Consider the following 23237-nt stretch of genomic DNA (forward strand, 5'->3'; position numbering starts at 1 on the left):
TATCGGTAACATTCATTTTGGTTACTATTTGTAGATACAATCAATTTCTTTTTATCATTCGTTATTGTTTAATTTCTAATTGTAAAATTGTTTTTTTAATCTTCGAAATATTATGATAATATTACTGCTATGAAACAAATAATTTATAATTACTTTATTACTAATCCATGTTACCTACTATCGGTGACATTTGTCTTCAGTTTTCATTTGCAGATAAAGTCCATTCCCATTTATTATCCATTATATTCTAACCTCACATTTTGAACTTCTTTTGTTAACATCCCTAATATTCCTTTCATAAATACTCAGTGAATAACAAATCGCCACAAAAACTCCCTAATAAAAATATTTCTCCAGAACAATTAATAAATATTATAAATTAATATATTAAACAATATAACTTTTTTTTTACAGTCGGTAATTCAGAACAAATGTCACTGAATTCCATAATTTCTATCCTAACTTCGTTTGTGCCTAGACTGTACTTATATACTCAATTCTATGTTTTATTTAATCACAGGTCAAAGTTCATATTGTGAGTGGTACCTTCTCATTAAGTGAATGTCACCAGAGTACCTGCAGGAACCAATTAAAAATTTTTGACTTAGGTTATAAACGTTAATTTTATTTCAGTATTACCATTTTATTATCTTTTTATTTTTAATTTTTATCATTTATTTAGTACAATGCACTTATATATATATTTAATTAAGAACAGATGCTTTTAAACAATATTTGACATTTATACAGATAATAGAAAATTCAATTAAAAAAATTATTTGATGCATTGGAATGATCTGTTCTAGAAATAGGTGCTATTAGTTCCTGTAATGTACTGTTTATATTTATAAATAATGATAAAGTCTCAAGAATCTCGTGATCTTGATTTGGCACGTAAGCTATATCAGCAGGAGAATTGCTTTGGGTTGACTGAAAATGCAATTATACCAAAGAATGTAAGTTTAAATAAATATATTTTGTTCGGCATATTATTGCAATTCATAGAATATTCGCTGTAGAGAATCGTCTCATAAATCATATTTAATGTTAAATTTTAATAATGTATTATATATTTTTAGAAAGATAAGGAGAACTATAAACCGAGGACATTGATTGATCAAACGTTGGAACTAATCGATCCGACGCCTAATATTTATACGTTATTCATGCAATTCAATGAACGTTTCTTCTGGAATGTCTTACTGCCTGTAGAAGTTAAATGGAGTAGTAGAATGACGAGGTTGGTTATGTTTGTATACAACGGTTATAATTTGTAATTATTGGTTTGGACGTGTAATCAATGTTTCTTTGAAATATAGTTGCGCCGGAGTATGTTCTTTTCATCCAAGAAATAGACAATGTGTAATCTCACTTAGCGCGCCGTTGTTAAAATTACGACCAAGAAAAGATCTTGTAGAGACTCTGTTGGTAAGAAGTTATTACTAACAGTTTCCTTAATGTTTTCTACTATTATACAATATTCTTTTTTAATAACTTTTGTATTACAGCACGAAATGATTCATGGATATTTGTTTCTTACAAATAATAATCGCGATAGAGATGGACACGGGCCAGAGTTCTGTAAGCACATGGATAGAATAAACAAAACAGCTGGAACAAAAATAACGGTATGTATTCGTAATGAAGTAAACAATTTGATATTCTGAGAATATATTTTATTTACAGATATATCATAGTTTCCACGATGAAGTTAAACTCTATCAGCAACATTGGTGGAGATGCGATGGCCCTTGTCAGAAAAGGGCTCCATATTTCGGAACAGTCCGTAGAGCCATGAATCGTGCACCAGGTCCAACTGACTTTTGGTGGAAGGAACATCAGCGAACTTGTGGCGGTCAGTTCATTAAAATTAAAGAGCCAGAAAACTTTAAAGTGAGGGGACCCAGAAACAAAGACAAAGCGAACCCTACTCTGAAAAGTAATGGTTCTGCGAACAGTATGGCTAATTGGCTCACAAAATCTACTTTCAATACTGTCAAATCGGTGACCATGTCTACTGCTAAGAATATTAAACCAAGTTCGAACGCTCAGAATTCTCAGAACGGATTGAAAAAACTTGGGAATAGTACAAATAACGTTCATGGATGGGGTGTAGGAAGTCCAAGTAGTTCAAATAATTTACCAAAGCCTGTTCAGTCGTCGAAATCACCATATATTCCAAAAACAAAACCACCTTCAAATATTCAGAGTCCATTGAACGGATTAAAGAAACTTGGAAATGGTACAAATAACGTTCATGGATGGGGTGTAAGAGGTCCAAGTAGTTCAAATAATTTACCAAAGCCTGTTCAGTCGTCAAAATCACCATATATTCCAAAAACAATTAAACCGCATTCGAATATTCAAAGTCCATCAAATGGATTAAAGAAACTTGGAAATAATACAAACAATGTTTATGGCTGGGGTACGAGTGGTCCAAATGGTTCAAGCAGTTCAAATAATTCACTGAAGACAACCTCAGTTTCTACTATGCCTAAATTGTTCTGTTCTGGCTCTCTCGGTGGTTCTAATACAGGAAAAAGTAACTTGCTGGATAAGTTTGGTAACGGTAACAAACAGTGTAACTCAAATATGACTGCTAAGGTACCGAGAAAATCAGTAAACAAGCCTGTTAATAACAAGATAGAAACGTCAACTGGTAACGACTCGTCTGAGAAAATAAAACTTATAGAGTGTCCAGTGTGTAGTAATTTTATATCAAATAGTGAAATAAATAAGCATGTAAATTCATGTTTAATGACGACAGATAAACAGTCAATCGATGAAGCTAATTTTACTAAAATACCAGTGAAAGAACAGAATTTATCATCTTCGCAGAAAAGAAAAATTGACACGGACATGTCTTCGAATAAGCAACCTAAGTTAGATAATTCAAAAATAGCAAATTGTCCTGTGTGCAATAAAAGTTTCAGCCTTGACGACATAAATGAACATCTGGATGAATGTCTTTCAGAAAGTACTGTGAAAGATAAGACTAAAAATGATAGCATAATTTCTGTAAGTAGCGAATCAAGCGATGATCTATCATCCTCAATTGAGGAGTCGAAAGTCACCGATCCTGTTTCAAAATCTCAAACAAATAAAATAGTAGAAACAGGTTCCTTTAAGTGTCTGGTGTGTAATGTGTTCATTCCTCCTGGGACATGTTTAAACGATCATCTGGAGGATTGCATTGGAAGCTTATTTAATGACGACTCAATAGATTTAACAGTTTGTGATAATGACAAAATGTCAGAAACAATTTCAGAAACATCATTTGATGAGAGTGATAAATATCCTTGTCCTGTTTGTATGGAATTGATATCGGAATCCTTGATGAATCAACACTTGGATACATGCCTTAAAACGTGATTGCAGTAGTATTATTGTTATGTGCCTCGTTTAATAAGTTATGCTAATTTATAACTATTTAATATTACATAGGAGAGTATTTTATTTAATCCTTTGAGTGCTGTGAGCGTACATATGTATTGTTTGATCTCCAAATTCACACGTGTGTAGTGACAGTTACAAGTGTATGTGATTAATATACGTGTTTCTTAGCAATATTCAATTTGGTGAAACTGAATTACAATTACAATTTAGTTGCAACTTAATTGTATAAATTAACATAGTTTATTAACCTTAAGGTGAGTAAAAAAATATTCCATTCACACGGAATGTTTTGACTGGGAGTATTCAGCACTCAAAGGGTTAAACATTGAACTGATATTCGTAGTTTGTGATTACATATTGCCATTTTGTATCATTTATTTTTTAAATAAATATATTTCATTTGAAGAGTAATTGGGTAATTAATGTGACTTCGTTTCATTATTCTGCGAATAATACACACTTCACTTTCTGATATTTACAGTTTCTGTTTAAATTACAATTTCATATTTATTATAAACAAATATTGCTTTTTAGATACAGAATTTTATGAAATGTCCACGTTAATAAGAGTCTGTTAAAATTAAATTTTCGTCCATTCAATGAAACATGTTAATAAAAGATTCTATAATTTGTCGTATGAATTATTATTGTCAGGAACCTGTAATGTGCATATGCCACAGCTAAATTCTAATAAATACGTTGGGAAGAATAAGAGAACCTGTTCTTGAGTCCAATGCATGTATAAATATAGATTAGGAACTATTATGTCAATAGTACTATTATCCAATCTTACTCTGAAATATAATAATAATATATTAAAATATAATTATCCCCAAACACAGAAATATTACGTACGATCAACTGCGAAGCAATAGTCACTGTAAATTTGTCGCTTTGTTATCTTGAAAATATTAAAAATTTCTTACTTCTTGGAACCCAACGTGTGAAACATGTAGCTTTGTTGCAACGGAATGTAGTTTGTGTTATTGTACAAAGTTCCTCCAACTTCGTTAGGTATTATTCGTACAGTGTCTATTTCATCGTAGACATTGATATTGACACCGTATAAATCATTCCGTGCTGTTATTGCGTACTTTGGATTCTCATTATAACATTGACTAAGTAACAGAACTTCACGCTTGTTCCGGAACGAATAGCTCACGTTATAAATTGACTTTACAGTCTCTGATGTTACAATACATGTGCCTAAATTTGGAAGTGATTAAGTCAGGTAATGTACTGTAATCAAATAGAATCAATTCTGCAGGTACAAATAATTAACTATTTGCCTATGTTTATTTAGAGGAACGAATAATGGCTTACCAAAAAATGCTTTCACGAACGACCAGTCCATGTATTTGTGAATTCTAGTTCTTGTTAAGAAGGTGTCGATGAAATTGTAATTGTATTCGATGACCACTTTATCGTTGTTCAGAGATAATTCACCAAAATCTGACTCCTTGGGGAACTTTGCGGTGACAATAAATTCCTTGGACATGGAATCTGAGCTACTGTTTCCACCAATCAAATCATAAAACGCTCGAAACTTCCAGGCCAGTTTCATTAGATTTTTCGGTACCTAATTACAGTTGCACACTTATTATCAAGTTGACAGTTCTTTAACAGGTTAAGTGCCATGTCAGTCACTGATGACTGACGCTTCTGAATTAATGAAAATAGTACAATGAAAATGTTTAATAACTAAGCTGATAATAGTGTAACGTTAAATAATTAATAGTTCCTGCTATGTTTTGCTACAAAAGAATAACCTTACAGAAAAACGGTCAAGATTTTCGTGGCACTTAACCTGTTAAATATATAAAATATATAAATATAATTACATTCTCGTGTTTTGCTATGATTTGATATTTCCTCAAAGTTGATAACTCTTTTGACACTTCATAACATGCGTCAGAGAACGGTGTGAATTGTTTTCCCTTCGATTCTTCACGACATTCTCTATATGGCCATTTGTCTTCGTTCGCTTCTTGCAGCTGATCATTACTGACTTCGCCAAGCAAATTCAACGTTACAGAGGACCCAAAACATTTACCTTTCGCTGTATCGGCAAGTCCCCAAACAGCATTTAGTACTATTTTAGCAGGTTCACTTGGTTTAGTACTAACAAAGTTCCATTCCCAAGGTATTTCTTTCTCTGCTTCTAAGCAAAACTAAAGGCCAAAATGTATGGTATGTTTACATGACTGTGACTATTTTGTTTTATACACAGTTTACCTTGAAAACTTGTTGGCCCGGTACAATTTTGGTTGCTTTCAGTTTTATCATATCGGAGACCCAACTTGTGATCTCGTAAAGAGCAGCTAAGTTCCATTGTTGAAGAATTTGTGACGATTCAGCACTACGACGTGTTAAGGATAATATATGATGGTTCGGACCTTTGATATATTCAAATCTTACCTAATAAAAAGTGCTCGATATAGAATTTACAATTTAGGTATTCAGGATATAGAAATGTTACTAACTTGAGTTTGCTTCGTATCAATTGTGCTAATATAAACGGCTAAACCAAAACTACCTTTGGGTGGTATGTATGTGTAGTAATCTAGGAAATTAAGTGCTGTGAAAGCAAACTGCAGAAATGGCCAAATACTAAAATAGTTGAAAATCAACGAATCGATATGATTAATAAATTAACATGATTGGTATAATGATGAAAGTGAAAATGTATTAAACTGCACGTACGGATAATTAGCTTGATGAGAAGAGAACACATCATGAATTAATTTCTCTCGTGATATTGTGGTTTCGCAGTCAAAGAGTTTTACACACACCAGACCTCCCAATTCTTCTAATTGAATTTCATACAAAGCTACATCCTGCGAAAGCAATAATTATTCAGCACTACAAATTACTAAAAGGGATAACCAAAGTCTACTTACTTTTGGTTTATAGGTGGGTGATTTTTTCACTGTATATAATTGAGCGCAATCAGGACAGACTTTCAATAATTTTGATTTAACATTTGCACCTCTTAGGTTAGTAGTCGTTCTGACATGAACCGTAAGGCCCATTTTAAGATGCTCTACGGAAGTGATTGAAGAAGAAGATTATATTTTAACTATAGAGTATTATGAATTCTATTTTTTAAATTATTAGTACCTTCCGGAGTATTATATGAAATAAAAGGACGATCCTCAATGCCAAGCGTAATGTTGACTGGAACGTACACATGAATAGAATGTGCCCTTTCTGCGCTATGCCATATATCAATTAAAGGATTATAGTTTTCAATCATTTCTGTTCTATGAATGGATGTACTGGAAACAAAATAATAATGTGAAACATTGAAATAAAGCATAATATTATTGTTTACACTTACCGTAGTATAACATGATTGTTACGGCCAGTTGCAACATGTGTAAAGTTTCCTCTCATTGAGAACAATGATGTAGTGGTCACTGCGAGTCTAGCGTTTGCTCCTAAATCTGTGACCTGCACTGATTCTAATGTCACAGGTACGTTAATACGTTGCTGATTAACATGAAATTCTACGTTTTGGTATATGTGGTACAGTTTATTAGGCAACGATGAGAGATCTAGAGATATATAATGTAATAGTATATTTAAAAGCTATACATAGTTCATTAATTTTGAACAAATATTTATACACTTACATTTAAATCCTGATACGATGTTAGTTTCATTTAAATGAAGGCACAGAACGGTTTTCTCTTGAATACGAGCAATTACTTCTAAATGAACAGGACCACTTTCTTTCTGATCTATTTTAAATTGCTTCAATATATCCTTCACTTGTGACGGACCATCAAGATACGTTGACAAGGAATGCAAAAGACCTTCACCTTTTATATACAACTGTACACGCATAATTTTTATGAAACTGATAGATGAAACAGCGTAACAATATTTACAATTTTTTTCAGTTATTACTTACAGACAAATGGTTTATGTTAATTCCACTTCCATAGGTATTAAAAGTCACATACAACACTTCAGGTATGTTTGTCGCAGGGTTAGCAATAACAATACCATCTATCATTGCTCCAAATTTTCTGTATGTATCTTGGTAGTCAAATAAATAGTTACCAGTAATTAAATATTGATCTTTCGGTGATCGATTAAGGACTCTTGTAAATTGTGCAGCTATAATGCCTCTGTAATTGCGAAGAAAAATTACTTGATATAAAAACAGAGCGTTTAACACTGCTGTAGAACAAAAGTCTTATACCGTACGTGTACATACATGTGAATGTAACAAGGATACGTTGTTCGCTCCATAGACTTTAGGGTAGTATAAAAATAATTGTACAGATGTGGATTGCGTTCGCTTTGCATATACCAATATAATGATATCAATCTGCTTGGTGTAGGACTAGAGACAATCAGTAATGTTAACGCAGCAATTCTCATTTCTAAATGTTCAGTTTTATTTATTAAAATTGGCCAATAGACTGGATAAATCTGAAATAAGAAATTAGAATCCATGAGAATTAATGATACGGTATAAGCAAATCAGACACTTACAACATCAGGTCTAAGCGGTGCAGTTGGAAGGGATGCCCAGGCAGCAAGAACTCGAAAGTGACGTGACTCTGCATTATTACCACTCGCAATAGGCTCTAAGAATTCAACTACTCTCCCCAATTGTATGTTAGCCAGCCCCTCTAACCAAATCATTTTCCTCTTATATTCTTTTGTCTCTACAAATAATTTAATACATCAATAATAAAAAATAAGAGGTTAAGAAATATTGGAAATTCGTGATTCAATGAAATAATTAAAGTACTACAAATCATATACCTGTAAACTTATCCAGATATAGACGCACATAATCATCCAACATTTCATACGGACAATACAATAAGCATGTTTTGTAGATCAGTGTCCCATACGTGAGGATTGCAGTATTTTGAACCTCGGTAGAAATTTTTCCTGGTAAATTTAGAAACACTTGAAGACTTATTAGTAAGTGAACATCAGGTTTTCGTATGTGAAATGGTAACTGAGTGAGAAGTTGAATCGCAGACATCTCCGATACTTTTGTATCTTGGATTAATTCTAGTACGAACAGTGCAGCTTCTTTCGTTCCAACTTGTGGAAGAGCTTCGAGGAACATGTTTCTACAATAATACAAAAGGATGAAACAGTATACCGACACAAGAAGTTGTGAAACCAATGATAATTAGTACCGGATTGTTTCTTCTTTGTAACTTGTTCCTGAGATTTTGGCGTACGCTGTACGTAGATCAGTGACATCCAACATCCCAAGATAATAAAGTAAAACAGAAATTGTAGTGTTATGTAAATTATCAGTCTCTGTATCCAAACCAGGGTTTTCAAGTTTTTGACTCAATTTGTCTAATAGAGTTCCTATCTATAATGCATATTTATTATTAATAATTAGGTACGACAGTACTAATACCTATTAAGTTAAATGTAACTTACCGATTTGAAAATAGAAAGTTTATCAGGAGTACCTCTGCCTTGAGTGAGATCAAATTCTGGAAGTTCATGTTGTAAGGCTTTAGAATGTAAATTTTGAACGGGTATTTTATTTGCAATATTCTTCACTGAAATTAACTTGAAGATTTGTCTGTACACAAGAAAATGAATATACATCAATTATTAAAATAACAAACAACAAGTGAGTTCTATTGGAACGAACAAATTTTCAATTACCTTGTGAAATGAAACTGAGCTTCGCCAAAACTTTGAAATGGTTGAACATATATGCCTCCGGAAGCATTAACGAATAAAACTTCATTCAAGGTTCCGTTCATTTTAACTTTGTACAACCTTTCGCTGGATTTTAATATTGGATTCTAAGATTGTATTTAAGTCTCTTTCATTAAACTGTTTTGTAAAGCAATATTTAGTTTTTTTTATCTCAATTATATATACAATACATACTTGATCACCGTTTGGACACATCATTTTAGGGACATTGGACCACGTGTAATGAGAATGACCAATGCACGTTCGAGGATCTACAAATTTTCTTATCAACCATTCGTTCTGTTCTTGAGGATTAGCAACGTATTCAATGTTACATTGACCATAATGGTTTCTCTAGGATATAAATACAATTACAATAATATTAGGAACATACATTTCATTGTATTTTACAAATACGTATAAGTAATCACTCACTTCGATGGAATGGAAAGCTACTTCGTTTTCTAAATTAAAAAGGTCCAATTGAAAAATTCCTGCTATACTCCTTTTTATGTTCACGGACCAAGGAGAAGCAGCTTCTGTGCTAAAATTTTCAATCAAACCATTTCCATACGTAATCTGGAACGGCTTCAAAAGTTCACCTACGTCGTCAGTAATATCTTGATCGTTTCCTTTTTTTTGCGTGTTACCATTCCATATAGACACTTTCAATGATTCCAACTGATTGAAAAATTGTATAAATTATAACTACATGATTTAAAACAATATTTTATAAGTAATAAATCTGTACGTAAACTGTACCTGCATGGTGGCTACATTTTTTTCTGCTTGAATCACAAGTTTCCCATGAAATCCCCAAGAAGATGACGCATGAGATGGTAATAAAACACCGGAACTCGAAAGAGCCTTGTAAGAATACGTATACTCTCTTCCTGATTGAAATAAGGTGTATGCAACATTGTTATTAAACAATACAAAAAGGACAAACGCAGCTATCCCCAATTTATGTACTAGCACTTTTAACGTGTAATTGATATCTGTAAGAGAAGTGTTTCTTAATTAATATACGCACAGAATTTACCTGAATAAATCACGTTAAGCTTGTTATCGTAATATGATTATTCAACTGAATTATTATTAACAACACAACAATTATAGAGATATATTTACGTAACGCAGGTACAAATATGAAATACGCACAGCTTAATTACAAGAATTATATGAAAAATTTTCAGTTACTTATATAAGGAATTGTAAATTATTTTATAAATATTTATCATGAAACATTAATACACTTCTGTCAATGTATCAGTAATATTACAATATTACAATTCTAATGTATTTAGAGAGAAATATAAATTATAAGTGTGCCTCCGTTAATTATTTCTTTGGAATTGTAAATAAAAATATTTAAGTCTGTACCTGTAAACCTCATGGTGTGCAGTGATAGCTTAACAAAAGTGAACTGAGTTCATAGGAGTCAAGAGATGACCCTTACTGTCTCTATCTCTCTGTGACCCATGAACGGGCTTCTTCATCTGTGTGGGTAAAACTTATCTCCTCTCTAAATTATCTTCAATCGTATAAATTAGCCTATTACGTTTTCTCTGTATATTTTTATGTAATACATGAATCATAGAAGAAATTCTCTTTCGTTAAAATTCTCACGTATCCTCTATAATTTATACAAAAATGATCTACGCCTGAATCTTCTTCTTGAGAAATTTAATAATATAATGGTCTTATAAATATAACGTCTAAAAGAAACAAGACAAAGCTACTTCAGCTTTCCATTATATTTAGCTATTGTATCACCATTTCTGTACATTACATTAAATATAAAGTTTATGTAAAAATTATTGTACATCGTCGCACGTTTCAATAGAAATAAATTAATATCAGGACAACCATCCATATTATACGTGCATTGCCAAATAAATTTATCAATTGAAAAAAAATTAATGTCATATTTGAAAGCAAAGAAATATTTTTCATTCGTGTATAGCAATTCAATGAATGGAATAGAACCAATTTCATTAGAAAATTATTAATTTTATTACTTTCAGATATAAATAGGAACGGTAAACAATCTGATATTTACATGTTTATTTTCACATACTGTTCTTTCTTATTTACAACTGCCATTGGAAAGTGTACTGTTATCAGAATCTAATTTAATTTATTTCTATACAAAATTACATTCTTATATATTACACAAGTAAATTGTACTGCAATTCGCCATGTATAAGATCCTTTCAGGTGCGTACAAAACTATAGATAGGCGTATTAATGAATATTGTAAAATGAATGTACCGTAAAGTATCAAGAAATGCGTACACAATTAATACATTACAAAGGCTTGATTATTTTCAGGATGGACTTCGAATATTCCCAGGCTTCGCTGTAAAGGTAAATAATTAGTTTACCTTTATTGCATTTATATTTTCTTCGTTAATTTCATGTTTCTGGCATTACGAACAGGAAATTTTATACCAATATTTTATTCGTTATTTCTCCTTAAGAGTATGCAAAGTATAATAAAATTGATTGAATTTAATTTAATAATTCATACTTACTTATGCGCTGGATTTGCTTGGTCTAATTGTTCACTAAGTTGTTGTATAAGCGTAGCAAACATTCTTAGATGTTCTATTGTTTCGCCTTGCAACCATGCACGGGGCAATGTACTCATTACCTTTTACAGAAATATAAAGCAATTGTTTATTTGTTCATTACAAATAAGCATTAATAGCAAGGAATTTAGAAATATATTATAATTTTAACATCAGGATTTTAGGTTAAATTTCTTCTTTTTAATAAAGTATTGACAGCTTACCATGTTTGCTTTGAACAAAGCATCAGTTGGAGCAGAAACTCTCAAACCAGCTAGAAGGTATCGATTCAACAACGAACCAAGAGCTAAGTTTTTCAACTGTGTGTCACCGAGAAGACCTTGCCAGCTTAATAAATTTCTCAACAGCTTAACTGCCATCGAGAACTGCCTTTGAAAAAATTGATGTTTAGTGTCCAGAACTCTGAAAATGAAATGATTGTTAACACTGGTAAATTACTGACATTTTTTAGAAATAATGTACAACGTATACTGACTGTTTCGGAAAAATTGGTATAAAAACATCATTCTCTACTGCTGCTTTAATTTTGTCTAATATGGTATTAAATAGTGTTTCTAATTGTTTACTGGTATCATTTAAATTCGGGTAGTCTCTAATAAGACGATTCACTGTGCCTACGAGTCGTAATGTCTGTGACGTTGACATTGGATCCCATATTTTGTCGACTATAGCTGAAAGAAAATCAATAAATTATTATATTAGTATATTAACTATTTAACACTAGGTTTACCTCAATTTGGCAACTTTTAGACATTGTATTTATTTATATCTTATAATAGTATTATAATAATATTTATGTTATTATTATATTATTAATATCGACTTTTATGGACATGGAATACTCTGTACAATAAATGTCCATAAACCTAGCGTTAACAAAAACAATATTCCAATTATACAGAAGATAATAAAACATAACCTTACATGTCAGTCTAGGTAATACAATTTTTTCCACCGTTGACGGTACCAATCTAACATCTGGATCCCTTTTAAGCGATTCCTCAGTTTCTTTATTATCTAACGCATACAACAATAGTGTGTTGTACCACTTCGTTCTTTCTATGTCAGCGCTCTCCTAAAAAAACAAAAGCATAGTACCTCTGTCTAGAATCTACTGCGGCGTAATATAAAAATTCATAAAACAACTACCATAATTGGATTCCATGTAAGTAACTGTAATCTAATGATAGGAGATATGATTTTAGGTATACATAAAGAAACGTAAGCCTCCATATAAGCATCTCTATCCGTTTCTCTCCAAGACTCCAACTTTGTTAGTATTCCTCTCAATGTGCAGTACTCGTCCATTACATCAAAGAAGATATCTTTGCTTTCGTTATCGATTTCATCTAAATTAAAAATAAACAAATGTACGTTACTCAAATGATATAAGAAATATAAAAGTGTACGGACTTGAAACAATTTAAAATATTTCTGGTGTCATTAATTCCGTTGAATAAACTTTACGGGACTTGATAAAATACAACCTTTCGTTTGTTTAAAAGCAAGATTTTGCTGTTCAGTAACTTCATCGTCGCTAGACATTCCATCAATATGTTTGGGTAATGTAGGAGCTAGTTCTCTGGCTCTTCTTCGACGAGCCCTTCTTCCTTCTCTTTCTGTTGCTCGACGAATGCGAGCTTCAACTTCTGGTCCCCTTCGTATTGGCTGGCCTCCTAAAATTTATGGAGTAATTTATGTTAAAAGTACACTCGCAGAAACTATCTTATTGTTTAAAAATCTCCAATGTCTGTAATATATTAATAATCTATGTGTACGATTGTAAATTGATTGTAATATTAATATATATATGTATACCATTACATATATCATATAATATACATACTTCTAATTAATAATAATATATGCAATTATATATATTATATAATATATAAATGTATATATATATTAGACATTTATATTAAATATATTACAAATATACTAAAATAACTGACTTGCAGCTGTAGTAATTTCTTCGGCTTGATCTCTCGTGTCCTGTCGTCTTCTTTCCATTAGCTCAGTCGCACGTTCACTATAAAGATCTAACCAACGTTGCTCCAATCCAACAACCAGAGGCAGCTAACAAAAAAGTTACATGTTAACATTCACACAATGTATTAATTCAATGACCTTGGGAATTATTTCTATTCCAGAAAATGTTCGTATCGAGTACATTTGTTGATAATCAAACGAATAATTTTGCCACACGAATAATCTGTGATTAACAACATTTGCTGGAACTCAACGTATATTTCCACAGTCATTGGATGTCTGTTGCTTACGAACGAGTAAAGAATCACTGTTAACTTACTTACCACTCATATTAAATTTTTTTTCAATTTTTTAACAAATACTTAAAAGTAATTTTTACTCTATTACAAATCAATTTTTCATACAGAGAAGATACAGACCCCCGGCAATATAACTATACACGATGAATGCATTATAATCTTTTTTTAATATTTCAATCTTTAACATGCATTTTTCTTCGTTGTAAACGAAGGGAGTGTAACAGAAATACATTAATATACAGAAAGAATTAATAATAAAATAATGGAAAACATTGAAAACTAGGTATGACTTTACGTTCCCTATATTTCTATAAATTGCTTCGAATAATAAATCAGTAACAAGGGAAATAATAGTAATTTAATATGACAACAAAACGATCACTGTATTTCAGAGAAAGCTCGTAGAAAGACAATTCGAAGAGGAAAAACATTGAGTCAATGAGAAAGAAAAATGCATTGTTCGTACTGTGGCTGGATGATTTGTACAGCCAAAAATTGCATGGAAAACCCCAGTGCACATAAAAAAACGTGACAGCGTGTAAACCCACCTTCTCATCAAGACACTCTACCAAGTCAGTGACATACCCACGCAACTCTTGGTAATATCTGAAGCGCTGTGCAAGCTGTGGTGCGCGAATTTCGCCATCGTCCAGTTCTTTCATAGTCTGTCTTAATTCTTGTTCTAAACGATCCTGATCTAATTGATGACGTCGATGTACTTCTTTCAAACTGTCCAATCTACAAATGAGACATTTATCATTCGCAATTGATTGGAGAGTAATCAGTAGGACCGCACAGAAATGAAATAACTTTGTACTGTCAATGACGTATGTGACTTTTAATAATTTACCACCTTGCACGCATCTTATTGACAACTTCTTGGGGAGTGACTGGTACTATTTTTGTTGGGTCTGGTGGATGAATCGTTGGTGGAGGTGGCGGAGCTGGCATCATTACCATTTCTAAAGGTACTCCACTTCCCATTATCTGATTCACATTCATACCCATCGAGTATTGCTGCTGCATCATAGAGTCCTGCTGTACCGCTGCAATCTGGAGATTTTTTGGTAGTGTAATAGCAAATAAAATTGTTGTCATGATAAATGCACTATTAACATTGTACGTGGGATAGGTAAAAGTACTATTTTCATGTGCCGTAGTACTAAAGTACTAAAAGTACTAAAAGTAGATAGTTGATTGGAAGTATTTCTATTTGTAATGGAAACTCTTGAATAAATAAATGAATTGAACGTAACTGATAGAAGTTGAAATGAACAGAATGGCCCGCACGCAATGTGTTAAAACATAATTGTAAAAACAGAATGAAATATCACCTGTGCCCCTGTAACACCTTTCCTGATTTGTTGAGCTTCCCATTCTTCCTCTTCGTTTTCGTGTTCACTTTCATCATCGGAAACTGAAAGAAAGATGTACAACATGTGACATGTAATATAGGTTATATGTGTTTATAAGTATTACTGTATAATAAACAAGAAGAAACTAACGTTTTATTGGTGCTTGCGAAGCAAGGAATGCTTCTCTTCTTTTTTCTTTATCTCGAGCTTCAGTGTTAACAGTCATATCGATTCTATCCTGAGAATCATCGTCATCGCTTCTATCATGGTCTTCTTCCCTGATAAGTCTTGATTTCCCCTTATCATCGCTATAACATTTAATATGCATATTTAATTTAATAATGTGTACTATGTTTAAAATGAAATTCAAATTTATCTGATAATTTGTATATTGGCTTCCTGTTATTTTGTGTTTATTTTTACCTTTGCTCTTCGACAGGAATAAAATCAGTTCCTAATTCTCTTGCTTTCTGTCTACACTTTCTAGCTGCGTGAATCATAGCGGCATCAGGTATACAACCACCTACAAACGTATAAATAATAGACATTATATTTGCCGTAAAAGTAAAAACAAAAATCAACGACATACTTTCAAGTAGAATCTTCATAGTATCGGCTTTATCTGTATTCCTTCTGAATTTGTGACTACGTGGTTCGTCATCTTCTTCATCAGACGTGTAATCATCTTTTCCGGCTGCTAATGCAGCTCGTCCATTTAAGATTAAGGGTCCAGTATTTTTTATTTTAACCTAGTGAAAAATAAAAGAATCATTGATAATTAAACGATCACTAACAACAGAATTAAAATTATATTACATCAAAAATAATATTTTATGTCGAAATAACATTTTCCAAGTATTTCTGTACCTTGGAAAAATAACATTATTAAATATCGAGGCGAAAGCTTCTGATAATCTCTTACAATAAGATTTCTCTTATAGTGCACAACACGTATGATATGTATAATTTAATACGGATAAAGCACATGTTATGTTAAGGTACATTTAATACGTAAAATCTATATTTAATTATCTATACTTCGTACATAAGTTGAAGACAAATTTTATGCCTGACAAGCAGCAGTTTCCAAAAATAAACTTTACAAAAGGGGCACGCTTAAGTACAAAGATGTATAATACAAAAACTGCAGAGTGAACCGTTTTAAGTGATATAAATAGAAGAAATTTTAATACTAATAAAACATCATAGAGATAGCTTACTACTAGATCATCTGTCTTTATTTCTAAATCTTTTTCCTGTTTAATGGACATGTTCGCTTGCTCAGAGTCCACTTGCATTTTCTCTTCACCTTTCTTTTTTCTCCTCTCATGATCTAGCTGTTTCATCAACTTTTTGCTCCTCGATGATTTCTTCACTTTAAAGACTTCACCATCGTCCGCTGCAAAACATTACATTATTGACACATACGAAATAGAAAATATTACAATTATATTTTACTCCACATTATTTACGAGATGAGCCCTAGAAGGAATGCGAGTCTCACTGGTCAGTTTTTATCTTTTCTCGCCTCATTTTCGATACTAATTTGCTATTTATCAATAACCTCTTGCCACTGTGCCATCCCAGAGCTCATCTCGTGAACAATGCACGATCAAATTAAATACCTTTGACAGGCAACAAAGATTATACAATCTTAGTAATATAAGTTTTTCTAAAACGAGGTCATAGTAGAAACTATATAACGCTGAGGATAAAGTTACAATTTTATCACGTATGCAAGTATAAACCAAACGATAATTCACTGACATTTATAACATATCATGTAAAGAGTTCTCATAATCCCGATGTATTATAATTCGCAACATAGCACTCTTCCACAAATCTGGAAGGCTTCTCATATTAAAAATAAGACCGTTAACACATTGCGTACCGGTAGTGAGAAATCTTGTTTTTTCATAAGGACACTTAGCTACACAACTTCGCTAATTACCACAGCATTGAAAAAATATAAAATTTGATTTGAATTGATTATCTATTTAAAATATATTACATAACAATATATCTGAGTTTTTCTATGTACAATGATATAAGTTGACCTCACTGAAAATTGCCATCCGCACAATTCCTGAAAACTGGCCGGTACGCAATGTGTTAATACATAAAGGTTCCATACGTGTATGCATACACACAGAAACGAACGTCGAATGAATATCGTATGAACGTTTAATGTATTATGAAACATTTGTTAACATCTATGGGTATATATACGTATACACATATTTAGAGTGTACCTTCCTCCAGCTCCTCTCCAAAACTAAGAAGCGTCTGCTTCGGTTTATCTTTCTTCTTTGTCTTAGACTTAACTGGCTGCGTGTCCTCCACCTCCATTCTGTTCTCATTATCCTCGTCATCGTCGTTGAAGTGTCGACGTCGGATATTCCTCTTCGGTTTATTGAATAATGACATCGTCTCTAACATAAACCAGTCCGTTTTGAAATCCCACACGTACACCTCTGCGGCGTTATTTCCTCAAAACGGTGTCCGTACACGCATGCAAACTCTCATGGCACACGGAATATTTCTCTCAACGTATATTTATATTCATATCACTGCATATTTTCAATTCATAAATGCACGATACAGACCAGAAACACGCGACACTCGTGAAATTGTAATATGGATTATCCGTTGGACAAGAATCACTGTAGAGCCGACTTTGACTACGTGTTTCAAAATTTCTCCAGTCACCGATAGAGGGCTACGTATAAATTATAATTCATAATTTTATGCAGACTTTCTCGTAACATTTTTCTCGTCCCAATATTTTCGTTTCAACGATAAAATTATACAATAATTATAACAAAGACACTATGAACATTTACAATTTATAAAAAAAAGTACTAGAAATAATGATCATATATTACAGATGCAAGAGGTTCGAAACTCTAACCGTCACCGATCCACTGCGCATGCGTGCATACAGAACTATGCGACTGCGCATGGTGCAGAAATGGTTTTCGACTTTAAGCAAAATTTTATGTTCTAACCTCTGATATTCGTGTCGAAAAGTACTCTCGTAGAGGTAAAACTTTAATTAGTACCTTTGACGTACGTGTCCTTTAATTGAACGTCTTTGAGGACTATTTAAATCCAACGTTGCTGCTCCTTCGATGACAACACCTCCGTCATTTTTTCAGGGCACTGGATAAAATTGAAAGAAGAAACCGCATGCATAGAATCGACAACACCCTTGCGCATGCGCAGTGGACGCTCATCTTGAAAAACGCTGAAATTTTAAGTCTAAGATTATTTCATGATTATTTCATGATTTCGTGTGATTGATGATATATATGTAATGTAATGTAAACATATTGAATTTAACGAAGTAAGTTGATATTATTAATTGGATCTTTGTGTTGTGTACATTTATAGTGTTACTCGTATAGATAAGCTCAGGAAATATGAAGAATCATGCTTGTGCTATTGTGATTGATGGTCATCATACTGATATTGCTTTGAAGATCTATAGGTAATGAAACATCACAGATATGTTATTTGCTTAATAATAATTGTGAAATATTTGTATATATATTTTTTCAGTAATCGTGTACTAGCAGTTATCACACAGTTTAAAAAGTTTGGGACGTTGGTGGTAGTATCCCGAGGAACTGTAGTACACGAGTTAAATAACAGGACATTTTCTACGAAGTAAGTAATTATGAGTATATTTTATATAAACGTATATATCTAATGATAAATTTGTGTCTTCTTTAGGGTTTTGTTTGGAAAAGATGATATCGAAGTCGTTGCAGCTGCACGATTTATAACGGAACAGATCGATGTGGATAAACCTGTATTAGTATCAATTTCTTTGAAAAATTATGATCCGAAAACTTTGAAAGCTATCGCCAAGGCTGTAAACGAAATAAAATCGTGGTAACATTATAAAATATAATTAGTAACACGATGAGTTTAATTTTTGGCCAACTAGTCATTGGTCCACCCGGAAGTGGAAAAACTACGTACTGTTATGCTATGTCAAGATTTTTGGAGAAACTGGGTAGAAAAGTTGCTATTATTAATATTGGTAAACAGAAATGTGTATGTTATTAGTACAAGTGGAAAGGGAACAAACTTTTTACTGCTATTGTATTTTTTTATAGATCCAGCAAACGAAAACATGGAATACAAACCACTAGTAGATATATCTGAACTAATAAGACATGAAGAAGTAATGACACATTACGGGCTTGGACCAAATGGAGCTTTGGTTTATTGTATGGAATTCTTGGAAGCTAATGTGAAATGGCTAATTACGAAAGTTTTAAATTTAAAGGATTACTATATCATTATTGATTGTCCAGGACAAGTACATATATTACATATAACATTTACGATACAAAATCTAATGTATATTTTAAATTAAATATTTGATACCGTTCGTAACAGGTTGAGTTATATACGCATCATAATTCGATCAGTGCGATTGCTGAGAAATTGGGGCAAAATTTAGTCAGATTATGCAGCGTACATTTGGTAGACTCTCACCACTGTAGTGACGCTGGTAATTATTTAGCATACTGAATATATTCTTATTATTGTACTTACAAAATAATATTATGTACTAATAATATTTTAACCAACAGGTAAATATTTATCCTCTTTAATTCTTTGCACCACAACCATGTTAAAGCTAGGTTTACCTCATGTCAACGTTATGACAAAATTCGATGAAATGAAAAAGTTCAGTCACTGCCTAGATTTTAATCTAGATTTTTATACCGAAGTGCTCGATTTAAAATATTTGTTGGATAAACTGGATGAGAACCCATTTACGTCAAAGTAAGTTTCCTTATGATAAATTTTTATAACATTTTTAATCTTATTGTTTTCACTAAATTAAAAATGTTGAATTTTTGTAGGTACAAAAAACTGAATGCAGCTTTCGTGTCGCTGATAGAAGATTATAGTCTCGTCAATTTCGTACCATTGGATGTTTCTAATCAAGCGTTGTTATTACAAGTGAAAAATGCAATAGACAAAGCTAACGGTTATATCTTTGGTGGGAACGAACCTCAAGATATACAAACTCTACTCGCATGTGCCGTTGGAGCAGTAAGTGAAACTGAAAAAATGTCTACGATAGATTCGTATTTTGAATAAAGACCCGTTTTATGAAGAAAATGTTACAGACAATATTATTTTTAACTATATTTAAGAGTATACATAGTTAGGTACAGTTTTATAAAATTACATAGTTAATTAAGCATTTGTAATAATTTATTGAACTTTTGACTAGTGGTTTTGATACACAAATATTTGCGCTAAATCATCATAATCATATGTCTTTTTCAAATATGTATCTTCCAACTTTAATCCTGAGATAGTCTGAAAGGTTACAAGAGTTGTTTAACGTACTAAAATTCCAAATTAAATCATTTTCAGCTATAAAGTAAATACTCGTCTATTATTTTTTGCATACGTGAACACGTTAAAATTCTAAGTGTCACAAAATAATACTTACTATAATACCGCTGTGTAATGCGATTATACATAAAGGAATGTCAATTGATGCTCCTGGTTTTAATGTTCCAATTTTTGTGGTGGATATACCACACCATGCTATAGAGTTACCAGATTCCAAACATAACATTAAATCCATACTTCTTTCTCTAAAAAATATATAATCAAATAAGACATAAAATGTGATATTATATTGAACAGTTATTACAACTGAAATACCTACGATGTGTTTATTATGTGACAATTAAGTGTTACTGACTGTTCGAGATAAACTTTCGGGGGAATATCTTTTATAGTGACTCGCAAATCACCGTATTCAGGTGCCTAAAGAGTGAAAAGAAAAATGGTATTCTAGAAAAATCGATTCAATGTGAATAACATAATAAATAACATGACAAACCATTCGTTGCAACTGACATGTTTGCAGCCTTCCCCTTTCTCCTAAATTACTTCTCCAAACGATATCTAACTTCCCAATGTTTGTCGCGTTGTGCATCATTTTTGGATCTTTTAATAAAGTTAACTGAGGTCTTAAACAATATAAATACTGCCTACTACAATCAGGGTCTAATACATTAACCGATCCATAAATGGATTCTCCCTTTTTGTTTGTATTTAGAGTTGTCACTGAAAAAATAAAATATTTGTAATTTCATCCACAGTTAGGTTAATTCTGATAACAATATGCAATGATTGTACCACTAAATAAGTGAGACGATTCAAGAGAAACTTTTTCTAAGCATATCGGACCTGCTGTAAGATTCTGTATTTGTGCTTCAAGATATACTTCATCTGACTTCAAGAAAATAATATTTTCATTAATTTTTTCTGTCAAACGATTAAATAATTCGATATCGTAGTTATCATCGTACAAATGTTACCTCTGCATTATAAAACTTTGTTTTCACATCTAACGGTTTTACCACTTCAAGCCTATAATATTTCCTAAATGATTGTGAAGTAGCGCCTATATTCGTAGGCGCATAAGTTACTTCACATACTAATCTGAAATATATTTGTACTTATTGTTTCAATTTTACATATTTAAAGGGACTACTCAATAATTTATTGACTCCGTGTTCTTACATATGTGTGCCTATTTCTTTCACTTCATGATGTATTACTTCATCAACTGTACTGTCAGGTGGTAAATCTTTCATTTCTCCGCTATTACCAGAAAGAGAAATAATTTGAGTATTTGTTTGTAAATTTGCCTATGGTATAAAACATTGTTAAAAGTAATTTATTAGTGTGGCGCAGGTACAATTACTGTTATAATTCATTTTTATTAAAAGTCAATAATCTATTAAAGTATTTCATACAAAAATTAAAGTATCGAAATCTATATTGCAACGAGGATATCAAAATGTGTTACTTACTTTAACAGTAACATTTTTTACTAATTGTTTACTACCATTATGTACGCACAGGTAGCTTGAAAAGATTTCACCTAAATAAATATTCCTGGAAAAATATATATGCAGTTTTAGTCGGTCATTTTATAATTGTACATAATACGGTTGTTACAGAAAATAAACATACCCAAAACTTTGTGGTAAAACCATAAATTGTCCCACCGTAAGAGTTTCCATTCCTTGTAAAGCAGTACAATCGTTTTTAAGTTCGTTATTTAACGTATTACCAGGAAGATCTGTTGAGTCACACGTTACGACTACTGGACTTGCGAGAGTAGGACGAGTTAATCTCATCACTGAAAACGTTACATTAAATTCTTCAAATCTAAAGGCAATAGTATCTGACGTACTTTGATCGAAATCAAAACGAATATAGCATATCCGGTTCTTTGTACATCGTATTACCTTTTAATGCTAGTAAGTGTTCACTTTTTGGTTTAGTTTCCATTTTGACTACAAACACTTAGCAGTGAAAAAGCAGGAAATCTTCATTAAAGTCTAGTAACAGTATGCGTCAAATACCACTTATAAAATGTAACTTATAATATAGCTAACATTGGATTCAATTCTACAAATTCTATAATAAATATGATAATAAAAGTTTACTTTTTAGAAAATTTAGCTTCCCCTGATGCACACAACACACACTGTTTTACAAACAATAAGAACAGTTGTTACACAAACATAAATAAAGATGATATGAAGCTGTATGTATCTTAAATTTTCCACATATTTCAAGGTAACAATAAATAAAGTTTCCAAGAGGAACGAGAATTTAGTTATTGCAGAATAATATGGGGAAGAAATGTGAACGTTGACAATTTCATTTAACTTAGGTACGTATATTGACTGAATATCATAAGGGGGCGTATTGAACAGTGTTAACTGCATAAACTTAGGACACAGACTCATAGGACATTTACAGAGGCGAAACTTCAAGTTGCATCCCATAATTATGAAGAGAATTTCATGATGCTGGTTGCTCATGCGCACAGAGGTTATTTT

General features: G+C 32.1%; 6 protein-coding genes and 1 long non-coding RNA gene across 18 annotated transcripts; 4 read left to right on the plus strand and 3 right to left on the minus strand.

Annotated features, from left to right (window-relative positions):
* The first annotated feature begins 280 nt into the window (after positions 1–280).
* On the plus strand, positions 281–3754 carry mh (DNA-dependent metalloprotease SPRTN). Of its 3 annotated transcripts, none has more exons than XM_031991193.2 (6): positions 281–608; positions 751–956; positions 1080–1240; positions 1320–1428; positions 1509–1628; positions 1687–3754. In XM_031991193.2, exons 2-6 carry the CDS (start codon positions 855–857, stop codon positions 3370–3372), a joined length of 2178 nt encoding a protein of 725 aa, XP_031847053.1. In that variant the 5' UTR covers positions 281–608; positions 751–854; the 3' UTR covers positions 3373–3754. The 3 variants fall into 3 exon arrangements, with proteins under 3 accessions (XP_031847053.1, XP_076227926.1, XP_031847052.1); XM_031991192.2 differs by having other exon boundaries at positions 282–608; positions 807–956; positions 1687–3753; XM_076371811.1 differs by having other exon boundaries at positions 281–956.
* Positions 3755–3809: 55 nt separating this feature from the next.
* Positions 3810–11013, minus strand: LOC116433275 (vitellogenin-6). 2 transcript variants are annotated; one of them, XM_031991186.2, is made up of 22 exons: positions 10477–11013; positions 9856–10091; positions 9529–9774; positions 9289–9447; positions 9058–9200; positions 8824–8971; positions 8568–8752; positions 8179–8498; positions 7903–8078; positions 7622–7839; positions 7313–7532; positions 7032–7233; positions 6737–6953; positions 6517–6674; positions 6297–6439; positions 6100–6233; positions 5880–6006; positions 5632–5814; positions 5238–5567; positions 4720–4975; positions 4323–4602; positions 3810–4190 (listed from the first exon to the last, which is right to left on the minus strand). In XM_031991186.2, the coding sequence occupies exons 1-22, from the start codon at positions 10487–10489 to the stop codon at positions 4019–4021; spliced, it is 4266 nt and encodes a 1421-aa protein (XP_031847046.2). In that variant the 5' UTR covers positions 10490–11013; the 3' UTR covers positions 3810–4018. The 2 variants fall into 2 exon arrangements, with proteins under 2 accessions (XP_031847046.2, XP_031847047.1); XM_031991187.2 differs by lacking the exon at positions 3810–4190 and having other exon boundaries at positions 4451–4635.
* Positions 5441–6817, plus strand: LOC116433284 (uncharacterized). The gene is made up of 3 exons (XR_004236273.2): positions 5441–5586; positions 5674–6309; positions 6393–6817. It is a non-coding gene; the product is annotated as an uncharacterized LOC116433284 (long non-coding RNA).
* Positions 11014–11145: 132 nt separating the features above from the next.
* LOC116433276 (PAX3- and PAX7-binding protein 1) lies at positions 11146–18560 on the minus strand. Of its 3 annotated transcripts, none has more exons than XM_031991190.2 (17): positions 18396–18560; positions 17586–17765; positions 16554–16732; positions 15923–16082; positions 15757–15856; positions 15484–15641; positions 15313–15395; positions 14832–15031; positions 14527–14716; positions 13643–13766; positions 13175–13363; positions 12837–13036; positions 12612–12762; positions 12163–12358; positions 11891–12089; positions 11631–11749; positions 11146–11455 (listed from the first exon to the last, which is right to left on the minus strand). In XM_031991190.2, the coding sequence occupies exons 2-17, from the start codon at positions 17758–17760 to the stop codon at positions 11404–11406; spliced, it is 2475 nt and encodes an 824-aa protein (XP_031847050.1). In that variant the 5' UTR covers positions 17761–17765; positions 18396–18560; the 3' UTR covers positions 11146–11403. The 3 variants fall into 3 exon arrangements, with proteins under 3 accessions (XP_031847050.1, XP_031847049.1, XP_031847051.1); XM_031991189.2 differs by having other exon boundaries at positions 17586–18052; positions 18396–18545; XM_031991191.2 differs by lacking the exon at positions 18396–18560 and having other exon boundaries at positions 16643–16732; positions 17586–17735.
* On the plus strand, positions 18496–20866 carry LOC116433280 (GPN-loop GTPase 2). 6 transcript variants are annotated; one of them, XM_076371844.1, is made up of 8 exons: positions 18496–18646; positions 18727–18823; positions 18895–19002; positions 19069–19381; positions 19458–19663; positions 19744–19858; positions 19941–20136; positions 20217–20866. In XM_076371844.1, exons 4-8 carry the CDS (start codon positions 19261–19263, stop codon positions 20455–20457), a joined length of 879 nt encoding a protein of 292 aa, XP_076227959.1. In that variant the 5' UTR covers positions 18496–18646; positions 18727–18823; positions 18895–19002; positions 19069–19260; the 3' UTR covers positions 20458–20866. The 6 variants fall into 6 exon arrangements, with proteins under 6 accessions (XP_076227959.1, XP_076227956.1, XP_076227960.1 ...); XM_076371841.1 differs by having other exon boundaries at positions 18500–18651; XM_076371845.1 differs by having other exon boundaries at positions 18500–18651; positions 18741–18823.
* LOC116433268 (proteasome assembly chaperone 3-like) lies at positions 18756–19234 on the plus strand. Its single transcript, XM_031991181.1, has 3 exons — positions 18756–18823; positions 18895–19002; positions 19069–19234. The coding sequence occupies exons 1-3, from the start codon at positions 18756–18758 to the stop codon at positions 19232–19234; spliced, it is 342 nt and encodes a 113-aa protein (XP_031847041.1).
* Positions 20532–23169, minus strand: LOC116433279 (trafficking protein particle complex subunit 13). 2 transcript variants are annotated; one of them, XM_031991195.2, is made up of 11 exons: positions 22839–23169; positions 22638–22694; positions 22360–22528; positions 22197–22281; positions 21904–22031; positions 21699–21822; positions 21517–21613; positions 21218–21444; positions 21041–21141; positions 20819–20966; positions 20532–20682 (listed from the first exon to the last, which is right to left on the minus strand). In XM_031991195.2, coding segments are annotated over exons 1-11 (1230 nt in total). In that variant the 5' UTR covers positions 22840–23169; the 3' UTR covers positions 20532–20589. The 2 variants fall into 2 exon arrangements, with proteins under 2 accessions (XP_031847055.1, XP_031847056.1); XM_031991196.2 differs by having other exon boundaries at positions 22638–22730.
* Positions 23170–23237: the final 68 nt, after the last annotated feature.

Source organism: Nomia melanderi, chromosome 1 (assembly GCF_051020985.1).
Source record: "Nomia melanderi isolate GNS246 chromosome 1, iyNomMela1, whole genome shotgun sequence".
In the NCBI taxonomy this organism is placed as follows: Eukaryota; Metazoa; Arthropoda; class Insecta; order Hymenoptera; family Halictidae; genus Nomia; species Nomia melanderi.

Bases quoted from the DNA above. Each gene is read 5' to 3' on its own strand.
- mh (XM_076371811.1), top strand. From the start codon at position 855: ATGATAAAGTCTCAAGAATCTCGTGATCTTGATTTGGCACGTAAGCTA. The intron at 1,241-1,319 runs GTTGGTTATGTT...TTTGAAATATAG, and splicing joins TGGAGTAGTAGAATGACGAG to TTGCGCCGGAGTATGTTCTT. The intron at 1,629-1,686 runs GTATGTATTCGT...TTTTATTTACAG, and splicing joins CAGCTGGAACAAAAATAACG to ATATATCATAGTTTCCACGA.
- LOC116433280 (XM_076371844.1), top strand. From the start codon at position 19,261: ATGAGTTTAATTTTTGGCCAACTAGTCATTGGTCCACCCGGAAGTGGA. The intron at 19,382-19,457 runs GTAAACAGAAAT...ATTTTTTTATAG, and splicing joins AGTTGCTATTATTAATATTG to ATCCAGCAAACGAAAACATG. The intron at 20,137-20,216 runs GTAAGTTTCCTT...GAATTTTTGTAG, and splicing joins GAGAACCCATTTACGTCAAA to GTACAAAAAACTGAATGCAG.
- LOC116433279 (XM_031991195.2), bottom strand. The intron at 22,282-22,359 runs GTATGTTTATTT...ATATTTTTCCAG, and splicing joins GTTTTACCACAAAGTTTTGG to GAATATTTATTTAGGTGAAA. The intron at 20,967-21,040 runs GTAGGTATTTCA...TATATTTTTTAG, and splicing joins TGTCACATAATAAACACATC to AGAAAGAAGTATGGATTTAA.
- LOC116433268 (XM_031991181.1), top strand. From the start codon at position 18,756: ATGAAGAATCATGCTTGTGCTATTGTGATTGATGGTCATCATACTGAT. The intron at 18,824-18,894 runs GTAATGAAACAT...ATATTTTTTCAG, and splicing joins ATTGCTTTGAAGATCTATAG to TAATCGTGTACTAGCAGTTA. The intron at 19,003-19,068 runs GTAAGTAATTAT...TGTCTTCTTTAG, and splicing joins AACAGGACATTTTCTACGAA to GGTTTTGTTTGGAAAAGATG.
- LOC116433275 (XM_031991186.2), bottom strand. The intron at 5,815-5,879 runs GTTAGTAACATT...ACTTTTTATTAG, and splicing joins TTGATACGAAGCAAACTCAA to GTAAGATTTGAATATATCAA. The intron at 4,603-4,719 runs GTAAGCCATTAT...TTCCAAATTTAG, and splicing joins GTTCGTGAAAGCATTTTTTG to GCACATGTATTGTAACATCA.
- LOC116433276 (XM_031991189.2), bottom strand. From the start codon at position 17,772: ATGTTAGAGACGATGTCATTATTCAATAAACCGAAGAGGAATATCCGA. The intron at 12,090-12,162 runs GTCAGTATACGT...TTTCATTTTCAG, and splicing joins ATACCAATTTTTCCGAAACA to AGTTCTGGACACTAAACATC. The intron at 11,750-11,890 runs GTAAGCTGTCAA...TTTCTGTAAAAG, and splicing joins CTTTGTTCAAAGCAAACATG to GTAATGAGTACATTGCCCCG.